The 14,392-nt window shown below is 44.2% G+C and overlaps 1 protein-coding gene across 4 annotated transcripts in view; it reads left to right on the top strand.

Moving 5' to 3' along the window:
• The window catches only part of NEDD9 (neural precursor cell expressed, developmentally down-regulated 9), a 183,530-nt gene that overhangs the window by 145,009 nt on the left and 24,129 nt on the right, over nucleotides 1-14,392 (top strand). For all 4 annotated transcript variants that reach the window (XM_053223160.1, XM_027040291.2, XM_053223161.1 and 1 more), the window contains one exon: nucleotides 10,014-10,460. In XM_053223160.1, the coding sequence (XP_053079135.1) occupies nucleotides 10,014-10,460 (447 nt within the window). The remainder of the gene's footprint in view (nucleotides 1-10,013; nucleotides 10,461-14,392) is intronic.

The raw sequence follows: 14,392 nt of genomic DNA, 5'->3' as shown, positions 1-14,392 counted from the left end.
ATTACAGACGCAGCTTACTTCCTTGCTGCAGGGAAAGAATTTAGTTTCTCTGAACTATGTCTGCTTTTTGGTGTGGCAGGTGTAATCATGATGAGATCATTTCTGGTTTGTTTTCTTTTCCCGGAGGAATCTTTTTTTTTTTTTTTTTTTTTCTGGGAGGGAGGACTACAGTTCTGGAGACACAATTTCATGAGCTCATAATAATGCAGTGATAATACCTGTGCTTTGATTTTAGACAGAGCCTTTCTTCTGAAGAAATCAGAGCGCTTGGCGTATATGACTCCGTGACCTCTCATAATATCAAGAATATGTTCATTATCCCCACTTTGCAGGTGGGGAGACAGAAGCACAAAAGGTGTGATTTCCTTGCCATTGATCTTACAGCATGAGGCCTGAGACTAGATTCCTTCAGTTCAGTGAGTGTCCCTTCCTCTATCCAGGGCTCTCCATTCAGCACTGTTGACTTTTACAGCTCAATCATTTTTTTGTTATGGGAGACTGCCCTGTGCATTGCAGGATGTCTAACAGCATCTGGCCTCTACCCACCGGTTACCAGCCACACACACACATTGTGACAACCAAAAATGTCGCCAAACATTGCCAGATCCCCAAATCCCCCTAGTTAGGAATCACCAGTCTAATCTCCCCTACTCCCTTCTGCTTAAAAATAATTGCCCTACTGGTTTTATGTGACAGAAGCACAAAAAGACAGCCCCAGAACTGTTTGCCATAATTTTACCATGATTGGGGTTGCGCTTCGTGTAAGAGGTCCTAAGCAAGAGGGAGCTTCCTCTTAAATTCGTAGCCCCAATCTGTTCATGAGAATACCATCAAATACTAAGAAGCACGGGGTCTCACTCGGGCCATATATAAAGCCATCAGACTGTCTCTAAGACAACTTTAGTTCTCTGAAGACTTCCTCTGCTGTGTGTGTGTGTGTGTATATAATGCATATGTATAATTTTATGTTGACATATATATAATAATAAACATGCATTTAGCACTGAACCTTGAAGAAAGCTCTCTTATTCTAATAAACTGGTAAATAATACATACATGTAGGTGTTTGTCTATATACCTAGCCGCTGAATTTCATTTAGAGGTTTTCTTCTGTTCCATTTGCTCCTGCCATCTTTCCTCTCTGTTCTAGCTGAGAAGCTACAGCATCTGAAGGTTCTTTCTGGAGACCTCTTTGCAGGTGCAATGCTGACAGCATATGGTTGTAGATACCCTTTCAGCCAAGTATACTGATCCATTTTTAAAAACTCTTTGAGGACCTCACACGTAAAGTGGGATGATAGCATTCAGGCAGCTGACCTAGGTGAGGTGACATCTAAAAGATTTGAGAGGGGCATCCGAGGTGTCAGCTGGGTTCTAGCTGGGAGACAGACCAGAGTTGACAGAATGTGTATATATTTGTATTGGTGGGTTTAGATATCATACCTTGAGAGCTGCATCCCTTGGTGCCAGAAGATATGTGGGAATGTAAAAAATGGTAAGACCTTTCCCTTCTTTCAAATAATTTATTGGATGTGATAGCTTTTGCGCTTTGACTTTTAAGAAATGATCCTGTTTGGGGAAATAAACAACTAATATAATAGTGGTATTATAACAGTGGTAATATAGTGGACTGGCGTCTCCTACTCCTTTATAACTTAATTCTCATTTCACTTCCCCCCAAGTACCTGGATGTTGAATGGATTTGTCTAGACAGGCAGATAGATGTGATCTCGTGCCAACACTGTAATGTTGGCTGAAGTCCAGATGGTTGTTTTATTGTTAATAAAACCTATGTTTTGGGTGAGTGGGTGTCAGGCCTTCATCATTATATGGCGCCTGTCAGATTTATCTAGGGACAGAACCCTGAAAAGAGTTTGCGCCTGCCCCATGTTTTTGATCCTTTGCCAATATACTATACTTAAATCTATCAAAACCAGGCAACCTGGGACAAATGCGTATAAATTCCAAGGCTTAATAGCAACAGTACTAAATTCTAAGATGGAGAAGGTTCTCGGGAAGCACATCCTGGTCCAGTGGAAAAAATCCTAGATTAAGAGGGGAACCAGATGCTAGTTCTGGCTCTGCTGCTAATATCATAGGTGACCCCCAGGGCTGTAAAACAAGATTCTAGAATGATCTCTAGAATCTTATTAGTCTAAAATTCTAGTTTAATTGGTTCTGGTCAAGCTATGGGTGACTTCTGGTTCTAAGACATAGAAGGTTCCCTTCCACTTTCTTTAAGACCCTCTGGAGTTGCTTTAAAAAAATCTCAAAGACCACAGAGGATGGAAAATTGAGCTCCTGAAGACACATGTACTATTTATGATCATCAGAGTTGTGAGGAAATGCTCCTTTCTCACTATTTTTCTCAAATAACTGTGAGGATTCAAATTCATCCCCCACAGTTGGCCAAGAAATAATAGAAGTTGACTATGAAGTTTCTCTCGCGTGCTCTCTCTCTCTCTCTCTCTCTCACACACACACACACACACACACATGCATGCCTCCCTAACAACCCATTTGTAATTTTTCTTAGATGAAACAAAGGATTTTCTCCAGGCTTTTGTTGGCTTCATGATAAACAAATCCTATCCTATGGATGTTTCTCTCCTATATCAACCTTAAATCAAGGGAAAATAGGTAGCATTCATTCTAGTGCAGGGAAGGAAGAGAAACTAGCATCTGAAGAAACACTGATTTAAAATCACAGCTATGCTGTCCCTATGATGTGACCAAATCTGGTCAGATGGAAAGTTCTTTCTGAGATCCAAATATCCAAATTGCCAAAGAAGCTCACATTTTCTCTCACCAATCGTCAATTGGTATCACTCTGGTATGTGAACCACCAAAATAATACGGGTTCTAAATGATGCTTCATCAAATGGGAATAGACCAATAATGGAAGGAAGAGACGTTAAGATTCCCAAATCTGGGTGCCTTGGGGTGACCACACACAGGGTGCAGCCCCAAGGTGCCTGTCAGGGCTGCTGTATGTCAAAGAGTACCTTTGGGAGACAGGTATCTAATGTCAGATTTCTTCAAGCATGTTCCATTCAGAAATGCTTAAAAGAGAATGCTATGTGTAGAGTTCACAAGGCTAGAAAATCCAAGAAAATGTGAGGACTTGGGGCAGAGTAAATGACATGAATGTTCAGAAAGCTCAAGACACTCATGGAGCTTTGTGACCACCATAGGGGTTTAGAAGCACTTTCCAGAAAATCAATATCATTGGATGAAATGTGGTCTTGGTGCCAGAGGGACCTTTGTGGCATATGTTCGTCACCCCACACCACGTATCAGAAGCATAACTAGGGAAATTCTGCTGCTGCGTTGCCGTGGGTGGTTCAAATCCCATAACAAACACCATGTCAGACTGCAGTCGACACATATTGCTGAGAAATAAACCCCAGAAGTGATATGTATCATATCTTCTAATGCCTCAACTTGAAAGTCTTATGTCTGCTACGTTAATTAACAGCCTCCAGAGAATTCAACTCCAAACATTCAACAGTCCAGATCATCCAATGAAAAAAACCCAGGTGTAAACCAAGTATTCCAAGAATTGAAATCCAGACACTTGTAGATAGATATCCACGTTGGCTGACTATTACCTGCTTTGAGGAAATCCCACATTTCCCTATATCCCAAACGTGACGATGGGGGAAAGCCGAAGCAGTTTGATCGCCCTCAGCTGATTTTTGTCAGCAGGCACAAAAGCACATGAGCCTTTCTTTCTCTTCCCCAGTGTGTCCTGAGACTGACCGTGATGATGCTCATTCCTTAGCTACTTCCTTTAGGACTGATTTCCTTGACAATGACCATTTCCTTCTTTACTGTGTCTGTTTTTCAGAATCTGTCCAGTGTGTGTGTGTGTGTGTGTGTGTGTGTTCATGCATGCACACGAGCACGCATGCACCCTACCAGAGTCCAGGGCTAAAGCTTGGGAACTTGGGTACAGGAAAGGCATGTTGTTGAGCATGTGGCCGCCCCAAGGTCTTTGGCAGGAACTCCTACATGATAAATATAGAATGAAGTAAAAATAATAAGAGGAAGTTGGGCCATTGATGATGCTATCAGTCCTAGTGGGGTGACACGTCAGCCATTGTGTCGCATTTCTCTTCAAAGAACAGCATGAATGGTCATGGAAATTATAAGTCACACCTCTCTGTATTTGGAATAGCAGATCATTTCCCTGGCAGTAGGAGTAATAAGCTTTCTTGACATTTTGATAGCAATGGAAAAAAAAAAAAAAAAGGCAGGGGAGAGTGGGGGATGGTGTAGAAGCTGTCACATGACTTAGAGCTCTCTGTGCCCAGTGACTAGCTAGTTGCCCAGTATTTTATTCCCACTCCTTAGACATAGTTTGGGAACCAGGAACAGCAGAACCCAACGTCCTGGCAAAGTATGAATGGTGTTCAGTCACCTGCTGCCAGATGGAGGTCGCTGCACTGAAGGAAGAAAAAGCTCTTCCAGAGATGACTATATTTAATCATTTAATGGTCAGTTCCTCCTGGCCTTCCTGTTTGCTCAGTGGTTGTGGACACTAGATTCAAGCTCTCTGTCTACGTCATTATCCTGTTTAATAGGGAGGGGCAGGCACTATCCTTCTTGCCATCTCCCACGTTCTCTGGCTGTGACGTCTGGACATGCTATTTATCTTTCAGGCTTCGTTAGTTCATCTTCCCAAGTCCGTATAAAGTTTTAACCAAATATCCTCCTCAGTTCTCTAGAAAACAATTTCACCCAGGAGAACCAGGAATACAGAGTCCGGAGCCCATTTTAGGTTAGCGAACATTTAATGATGTGCATTTTGCTTCAGACACTGGAATGAAGTTCTGGAAATGCTAAAAAAAAAAAAAAAAAAAAAAAAAAATAGGGCAGCCTCTCTGAACTTAAGGAGTTGACAATCGTGAATGAGATAATACAAGTCATACTGTAAGAAATACTATTACGGAGAACTGGAAAGGGAAGCAACTGGATAGGTTTGGAAAGACAACTCCTCTGGGTACATGGAGGATGGATTTTGAGGGGGAAGAGGGTGAATGGAGGAGAACCAATTGGGAAGCAGTTGTGTACTCCCAATAAAAGGTTGTTGAGGGGCCTGAACTAGGAGAGGCAGTGAGGCGAAAGGCGGGGTCGAAGCTGGTTGGGTTCCAGATTGTGAAGAGACTCAGCAAACCTCTGAGGCTTCTTCCTACCTTGGGCAGCTGTGTCTGTGCTGTTAACTAAGAGAGATAAAGCAGGAGAAAGGGGTTTTTGCACCTGTTGCATTAGAGGTGAAGATACCCATTAGCCGGTTGGAAATACGGAAATGGAGTGCAGAAGAACTATCTAGGCTGGAGCTATGGATCTGTTATCTGTGTGTTCAGATGCCATTGGTCTGGATGAGATTCTCTGTAGAGAGCGAGCATGTAAAGAAGAGCAAAGAACACAGGGGGGATCCCTTTGCAACATGATTAGCCTGTGAAGAACAAGGAAGATGAGTGGTTATGAGAACAACAGTGGAGAAGAAACCAGGAAGTGAAGTTCATGGAAATCATGAAAGCATGGAAGCCAAAAGAGAGTTTCAAGAAGGATTGGGGTGGGGGTCAGTGCTAGAGGCTGTTACAATTAGGGTTCCCTCAAATGGGATTTATAACTCTCAATGCTGATTTCTAATCCTAATGAGAACCACAGTTTTGGTAGCATGCGCATATGACTTTGTTAAATACTGTCCCAATTCTGGAGCTGGAGACAAGAGACCTAAATTCTTGCCCCACCTGTATGACCTTCTTGCCAGGTGTCTTGGCAAATCATCAACTCCTCAAACCTCATTTCTCTCATTTGTAAGGTGAAGGAGCTGGAGTGTAATCTTTTGAAGTTCCTCTGGCTTTCAACTTCAGTGCCCCAAGTGCTCTGGCACTTTGCCAAGCCCTAGCTGCATTTCTAACTGCCACCCTGCGGAGGCTAACCATCCAACGGGCTATAGAATGACATAGCTCTCTTATCTCTCCTGGGTTTGTTTCTGTGTTGACCTTTCCTGCCTGGGAGATAAATATCCTGGGGCGGGTGGGAGAAAGAGGAGATCTTCAATAGACAAACTGCTTCTTCTGGGTTTTTCTAAGATATTCAGATAATCACTCTTCTGACTTTGTGGCCTTAAGGAATCACACCTCCCACACAGAAGGAGGCGGTCTGTCCACCTTCTCCTAGGCAGAGGAATTAACTCTTTATCTGCCATCAACTCTGTGCACTTTTGCATGAGATGGTTTGTGTTCTGGATGACGTTCATTTTGCTGTTATCTTCTCGAATGAACTCTTGACCCCAAAATGCCAAGTATTTTCAAAAGCCAAGCTCCTCACCCATTTCCCCCCCCACTCTCTGATGGATTGTACCCTGTTGGAATCTAAAGAGATGTAGCTATAATTCATTCAGTAATAATAATCAGGGTAGTAGTAATAATAATAACATTTTGTCTCTGTCTCTTGAGGGCAACCAATAGTTTCATTATTGCTGTTTACAGGCAAATGTTCCAGAAGAGGCTGCAAGTGTCCACAATTCATTATTAATTCAGAGAAATACTGACAGATACAGTTCTCCTGATATATAACTGAACAAGAGAAAGATCGGCTATGTATAAATATATATATAATAGCATCATTAGAGCAGAACTCAACCCTTGATGACAGGAGGCCAAGTGGGCAGAGAGGCCAAGACCAAAGTGCCACCCAGCAAATTAAATAAGTTGTCATAACGGCTTCCTAAGTCTCCAGCGGTGTTAAGGTATTTGACTTGGGTTCACTTCTTTAATCCTCATAGCAAACCGGTGAGATGGGTAGTGTTACCCTCACTCTCATTTTATACATGAGGAAGTTAGGGCACAAAGGGAAATGATCTATTTATTCTATAGACATGACAAGAATTGTCATCTTCAGAACTCACTATACGATGGAATTGAGCCCAGTTCGGAGGACAGCGTGTAGTTGAGCTAAGGCGGCTTAAGAGTTCTGGAAAGAGAATTGAGCCAAGAGACCATAGTTCCATTCCCATCTCTGACACCAATATTGTGGCTTTGGGCAAATGATAAACTGGCCTCCCGGACCTGTTTTTTTTATCTATAAAACAGGGACACTGGGTTCAGGTCATTGCTAAAGGTCTCTGGAACTGTATGTAACCTTCTGTCTGGGAGAGTGATGGGTGTAGACACTGATTCTCTCTCTATAGCTTGTATAGAGATTAAGCAACTCACTCCTGTTCAGCCAAGGCTGAGAATATCTGTGTGTGAGATGTCAGGCTAGCACTGGGGTGCATGTCATCAATGGTCATGCCAAGCTTTCTTCCTAAATCCTCATCTGTGTGGGCAGCAGGAGGCCTGCTGGGGAATCACGGACAAAGAGTCAGGAGAACTCACCCATGGTGCCTGTGTTGGCGAAGACAACAGTCTCCGAAAGTTGCCCCAGAGAAACTGTTCTTGAGGCACATCTGAAACATTAGCATGGTGCTTACCAGGTGGTGGGAAAGTCACTGGGATAAGAGACAAAGAACATCCAGAACGGCTCTCACACGGGGATTTCTATCTGCTTCTAATCAAGCACGGTCCAGTGCTCCACTTCAGTGCTTCATGGAGTCCCATGGCAGTGACCCAGCTCCACATGCCTTGAGCTTATTTATGCTGATTAGGTCTGTAGTCCTTTGCCTTTCTACAGAATACAGTAGAGACAGTTTTCTGTTTCTCTTCTTTCCCTTCTTTGTAGCCGCTAGAATCATACAGCTATCTACCCTCAGCTCCCACAGAACTGGTCCTACCTCTATCACTTCTGATTTCATCTTGGGGCTTTCGTACCAGCCATCCCCAATCATTGCATGGTCCCCAGAGCAAGGGACAGAGATGAGAGCGCTCGGCTCTCTTCCTACCCTATAATCACCATATAACTCTGGTGGAGTGATCTCCTTCAGATCATTTTGGTACAAAGGACCAGAATCTTTCATCCGTAACTCTATGACTTTTCTTCTAAGTTACAGAACACCCAAAGATGGAAGAAGAGAAACAGAGATTTGGGGATTATGACACATCCTTAAATGGTTCCTCAAGCCAGGATAAAATGCTGCATGATTCTATCTCTATGTATGTGGACTTCTAATTGTTAGAAAAAATCCCAAGTTTCCTAGCGTATAAATTCTAAAACCTTCACCTAGAACACAAACCCCCCCCCAGTTTCCCTTGAGCTTCCCTGACCACTCACCTGTCCACACCACAGACTTCTTGGATCTCAAAACTGATCCAAGAACAAGAACTTCAACCTTCTTCTTTTTTCTTTTTAATGTTTATTTATTTTTGAGAGTGGGAGAGGGCCAGAGAGAGAGGGGGACAGAAGCTCTGTGCTGACAGCAGCAAGCGCAATGTGGGGCTCAAACCGACAAACCATGAGATCATGACCTGAGCCAAAGTCGGACGCTTAGCCAACTGAGCCACCCAGGCGCCCCTGCAACCTTATTCTTAAAAAGCATCATCAAGCTTCCTGGGTATGGCTTGATCTCCTTTTCTTAGGTTAAATAGTTGCACTAAGAGGATTAACAGCAAGAGTAGGACCCCTTCCCAGGTACTGACCAGAGGGGAGGTGCCTTACATAACGCAGCCCCCCTGCCCCCAGAGGAGAGGACCAGCATACAGCACAAGCCTGTGGTTATGAGGCATAGTACGGGGGGAGATGATTAATGTATGTCAGTTCTAAAGGAATGAAAAGCACGAGGCTGAAAGATCAAGTCCATGTTTCTAGAGAAGCAAACAGGGGGCAGAAATCCAAACAACAACTGCCAAAAATTCCACGAATATGTAAAGTCCCAAACATGATCCGCCTGATAGGCTGTCCCTCCTCCCACAAAGGATCACCACTGCAGTGACTCAAGTGCATCCAGACACTTTAGGGAAGCACCAGAGAGATCACTTTTAGTTTTCCAAGTGCTCGCGATGAATTTATAGCATCCCGACTCCTCTCTGTGCTGGGAAGGAGCAGGCATGTGGCGATGTCTGCCATCGTACTGCGAAACATTACTGACGCCAAGAAATGAAATCTTCGGAGCCTTTGAAAGGCTTCCAAGAATGTCAGCACGTACTGCCTGCCCGCTCTCTGCTGAATGCCTACTTTGGCTGTCTGCTTAGTACTGAATGTGCCAGACAGGCCTTCTTACAAAGGGAGAGAGTGTTTTGGGCCCATGAAAGGGGAAGGCACAGCGTTTCTGTTGTGAATGGCGAGATTCAAGAAGTAGGGGAAAAAGTGGCAGCATGAGGAGAGGCCTTCAAGAAAGGTACAAATAAAAGACCAAAAAAGAAAAGGGATGGCATCCACCTACGTGTGGCAAATTCTGCCATCGTTCCCTGCCGTCAAATATAGAGATGGAGACTACTGTCACACCATGCACCAGGCTCGATTTCCATGGGGGGGAAAGAAACCCCAAAAACGCTTGCTTGTAGACTCTCCCTGTATCCAAGGACTTCTTGATCAACTGAGAGTAAGAATTTTTAAGCGCTGGCAAGGCATATATAACTGTACGTTTGTTTCCATTTTCACACCAAATAGAAATGCCACTCGTACTGCTTGTTATTTGGGCTTTTCTTTGACTCTTTCTGCCTCCAATATAGGAAGGGAAAAAAATGAGAAGCGTCCGCTGTAGCACTTGGAATATTTTATTCTGTAAGCTGGCTTTAAGAAAGGAAGAAAAATGTTTTGTGTAGTGAACTCTTTAACGGCGCTGCCCATAATTCCTTGGCACAGCAGCTACCGCTAGAGGAAAGAACTCTTGTGGTGTTCTGGGCTTTTCCGAGGAGGCAGTCTGATGTCATTGGTGGCAGACGCAGTACGTATGTATCTGTCTTTTGTCTGCACCATCTGTTCTTCTCCTTACAGACTATTGTTCACGTTCATTCTTCTCTCCTTTCCAGGAAGTGTGCCTCTCCATAAAAGCGTGGGATTTAGGTGTGAAAAAGGACCGAGCTAGAATTCTAACACGATGTCCATCTGTTCTCTTCTTCTAGAATCTCATGGCAAGGGCCTTATATGACAACGTCCCGGAGTGTGCCGAGGAGCTGGCCTTCCGCAAGGGAGATATCCTGACTGTCATAGAACAGAACACAGGAGGACTGGAAGGGTGGTGGCTCTGCTCCTTACATGGTCGACAAGGCATTGTCCCCGGCAACCGGGTGAAGCTTCTGATTGGCCCCATTCAGGAGACCCCCTCCAGTCAGGACCAGCCTACTTCTGGACTCACGCACCAGACCTTTGGCCAACAGAAGCTCTATCAAGCGCCAAACCCACATGGCGGCCCTCGAGACACAATCTACCAAGTGCCACCTTCCTACCAACATCAGGGGATTTACCAAGTCCCCACTAGCCATGGTACCCAGGAACAGGATGTGTATCAATTACCGTCATCCGTGCAGAGAAGCATTGGGGGGGCTAACGGCCCCCACTTAAGCAAAAAGGTGAGTGAGCAACCAACTGGATTTTTCTTCCTATTTATTTATGTCTCCATTGTACTCAGAGAAATTGAAATGTTCCCAAAACAAGAACTTGAAACTGCCAAGAAGGAAGTATGTCTTCCAAAGAGTAAGTAGACCTAAATGCCTGATCTGGGGCACCAGCTCTGCACCATTTTCCATTCATTGGTCAGTTAAACTTTGTTCCTGTGTCGTGATAAGTTCATGTGTCATTCCAAATCATACTGGATCATTCAGTTGTTTCTCTCTTTCTGATAGATCTGCTTTTATACTTAAGCTCTGCACCCAAATTGTTTCCAGTCTTTTCTGTCTCTTCCTTGAGTGGTACAAGCCACCAAATTTTGTACAAGTACAACGATGCAGAAAGGACTCTCCTTTCACCAAAAGCTGAATCATGACCCTGTTGGCTTGGCTGCACAAAGAACCCACCAGAAGTAAAGGGAGCAAAGGAGCTGGAAGTAGATCATACCCACCTACTTGTCCCACAGAGTTGTTAACTTCCAGATTAACCCATTCAAAACACAGAAATGCTAGTGAATTTAGAAAGGAGACATCCTCTTGTCCTTCAAGTAATTCCTGTGATAATGCTTGAGCCAGTGGGTAAAAACAGGAGAGCTAGAATTTTTAGGAAAGCATCATGTTAAAAAAAAAAAAAAAAGGAAGGAAGGAAGGACCTCTTCAGCACTCTATATAATTCAAAATGCCACAATAATTTGAGATAAATAGAAATTTGTTTTAAGTATTTAGCATGTGTGTGTGTGTGTGTGTGTGTGTGTGTATTTAAGATTTTATTTTTTTAAGTAATCTTTATACCCAATGTGGGTCTTGAACTCACAACCCCGAGATCAAGAGTCACATGCTCCTTTCATTTAGTATATTTTTGATGCTTGTGATACATTGATGAATTAAAAAGTGAGCAAAGCCTTCATGATGCTTACATTGTAGAGCCCAAATTAAAAAACAAAACAAACAAACAAAAAAACTGTAATGTCAGGTGGAAATACACATGGGAAAGAAAATAATGTTGGTGAACTATGGGGGTGATAGCCAATACCAAGGCCACGCTTATGTAAACAGTACAACGGAGGCTTTTCTCTTTCTTTTACTGGCAAATTCCAAGGGTCTACAATGGGTCCTTTGAGGTTTGGTATTAAGAATGGACTGATTTAATGGAATAAGAAATAAGGGAAGACGCAGTTAGATAGCAGAACGAGCTTGCTGGCTCCAAGAACACTACGTATACATGTCCCCTGCCTCAAGAAAATCTAATACAAAGAATTTTAAAACCCATGTAAATTATGGAATGTCTATTTGCATGATAATGGAATGCTCTGTTGGACAAAAAAGGGGGGGAGAATCACTGTTGGATTCCATAAATAACAAAGCCAAGAGTGTATTTCCAAGTCACCTTTTATACAAAAGGAATGTATTACAAAACACTGCTCAGGAAGGGTGCCTGGGTGGCTCAGTCAGTTAAGTGGCGGGGCTCAGGTCATGATCTCACAGTTCATGAGTTTGAGCGCCGTGTCAGACGCTGCTGATGGCTCGGAGCCTGGAGCCTGCTTCAGATTCTCTGTCTCCCTCTCTCTCTGCCCCTCCCCCCACTCGTGCTCTGTCTCTCTCTCTCTCTCTGTCTCTCTCAAAAAAATGAATAAACAGTAAAAAAAAAATTAAAACAAAAACACTGCTCAAGAGCACCTGTGTTGCATAAGCCGAGTAGCTGTATATTAGGAGAAATTCCTCAAGAAGTGGGCACTTGCCTTTTCCAAGACAATGATCGCTGTCTGGAGGCATGGCGACTTCACCATGACCTTTCAAAATCCTTCTTACCCCAGGAGCTTTAGATTCAAAGGGAAAGCCAAACCAAGCCTCTAGTTCCAGAGGGAAAAACAGAACAGTTGAAAGGTGTAACTCTAAATAAATAGCTTCTCTCATTCTTATTCCTGGTTGTTTGCACCTTAAAAATAGCTCTCCCTCATCTGAGCTAGCTTGAGGCGGACAAGGGAGGCCGAAACAGGAAATGCTTGGCTGAAAGGTGGTGGGGTCTAAACTTTCATCACAGTTTATTTTGGCAGGAAGGTGACATGTTTTCCTTTTTTAGACTCAACCTTTTTTAGCTCCAAGTCTGAAAAGTCCTTCAGACCTCTTCCCATTTTATTTGCTGTAACTGCACTGCTGACTTGCTCCCTGGCCCTGCATCCTTTTAAAGGGGAGACACTTTGACCACGCCTTCCCTTGGATTGATGCTGGGGTGTGCGCTTGAGCTCAGAGTTTTGTTTGCTTAATTCCAAAATCCGTGGGACATTTTATGTTTAGCAAGAAGTAGGCGATTCCGGTAGGAGGAAGCCAGCTTCTGAATTGGACCTCTGCCAGTTCATATAGGGGGTGCAAGCAGATGGGGGGTGGGGAGACCTTACCAGAACTGGGGAGTAGACAATGACTGCAGTGCTAAGCTTCGAGCAGTGGGGGTCTGAAGTGGTAACGTGGCCACGCAGATGGACTGGTCCTGGCTTCTCCCTGCCAAACACCACGTGTTCTACAGAATATCCTGGCCTCACCTTGAAAGTCATTTTAGTGCCTCTGGTTCCCTACACTGCCTGCCTCCATCCTGTCCACTGTGCCACTGGCGTGAACCCCCATGGACTTGGGGAGGAAGAACCTCTTCCTTCCTTTCCTCTCCTTCTCTTCCTTCCTTCCTTCCTCTCCTCTCTCCCTCCCTCCCCCTTCCTTCTCTCTCTTGCTCGCTCTCGCTCCTGCTGTTTCTCTCTCCCTTTCTTTCCCTTCCTTCCTTCCTTCCTTCCTTCCTTCCTTCCTTCCTCCCTCCCTTCCTCCCTTCCTTCCTTCCTCCCTTCCTTCCTTCCTTCCTTCCTCCCTTCCTCCCTCCCTTCCTTCCTCCTTCCCTTCCTTCCTTCCTCCCTCCCTTCCTTCCTTCCTCCCTTCCTTCCTTCCTTCCTTCCTCCCTTCCTTCCTTCCATCCTTCCATCCTTCCTTCTTCCCTCCTGGTGGAGATGGCTTGGCTGCTCTAAAAAGATAATTTTAACCTTCTAGGCAATAATAGCTGCTTGAAAAACCTCTGTCAACATCCACCTCTCTGTAGGAATCTTATCAGTGGGTGAGAATCACAGTACTGACTGAAGCCAAGGCCCCAGGAGTTAATCCGAGTACAGCAAGAATCAGGAAGGCTTCTTGGGTTTTGTTTTTGTTTTGTCTTTGTTTTGAGTTCTCCTCGTAGCTGACTCGCTACAAGTTTTCTCTTTACTTTCACATCTTTTAAAGGGTGGTGAGCCTAGCACTAGACGTTTCTGGTAGTTTAAGCTATGGTCCCTAAAAGCTGTTCCAGAAGAAAAAGAGGAGGGCAGTGGAGCTTATTCTAAACTACTAAAGGGAGCTTTTGGGGAACATAAGAATCATCTGGAGAGGTAGGGAAGGTGAGTTGAAATGCAGATTTCCAGGCCGTCCTCACCAGAGATTCTATTCCTGGGGCCTGGGATCTGCCCTGGGGTGAGCTCCTCCACTAGTTCTGAGAGAGGGGATCCAGGACTGCATTTTGAGAAACTCTGTGAAGTGACCATGAGGGCGGTTGGCTGTGTTCCCATCTGATTGTGATGCGGGACTTTCCATAGTTAAAGATTCCCTTGATGTTGCTACAGAATATGGGCTTCAGGAGTTTTATCCACTAATGAATCATTTGAGAGGAAAGACAAAATTCTGCCTTCTATCACTTCAACTTTGCTCTTTGGCAACCTGCAGCCTCCACCCACCTAAGAAACCTCTCTCTACCCATCCCAACGATGTTACGTGACATGCACCACTTACTACATCAGGGGTTAGAAAAAGAAGGGTGATGATATAATCCCCACCCTTTTACGAAACAAGACAGCATCCGTGTTGTGCCAAGAGCGTGGTCTTTGGCGTTA

This window comes from Acinonyx jubatus, chromosome B2, assembly GCF_027475565.1.
Source record: "Acinonyx jubatus isolate Ajub_Pintada_27869175 chromosome B2, VMU_Ajub_asm_v1.0, whole genome shotgun sequence".
NCBI classification, from domain to species: domain Eukaryota; kingdom Metazoa; phylum Chordata; class Mammalia; order Carnivora; family Felidae; genus Acinonyx; species Acinonyx jubatus.
The sequence above is the reverse complement of the archived record's forward strand: the minus strand, read 5'-3'. Positions and strand labels throughout refer to the sequence as shown.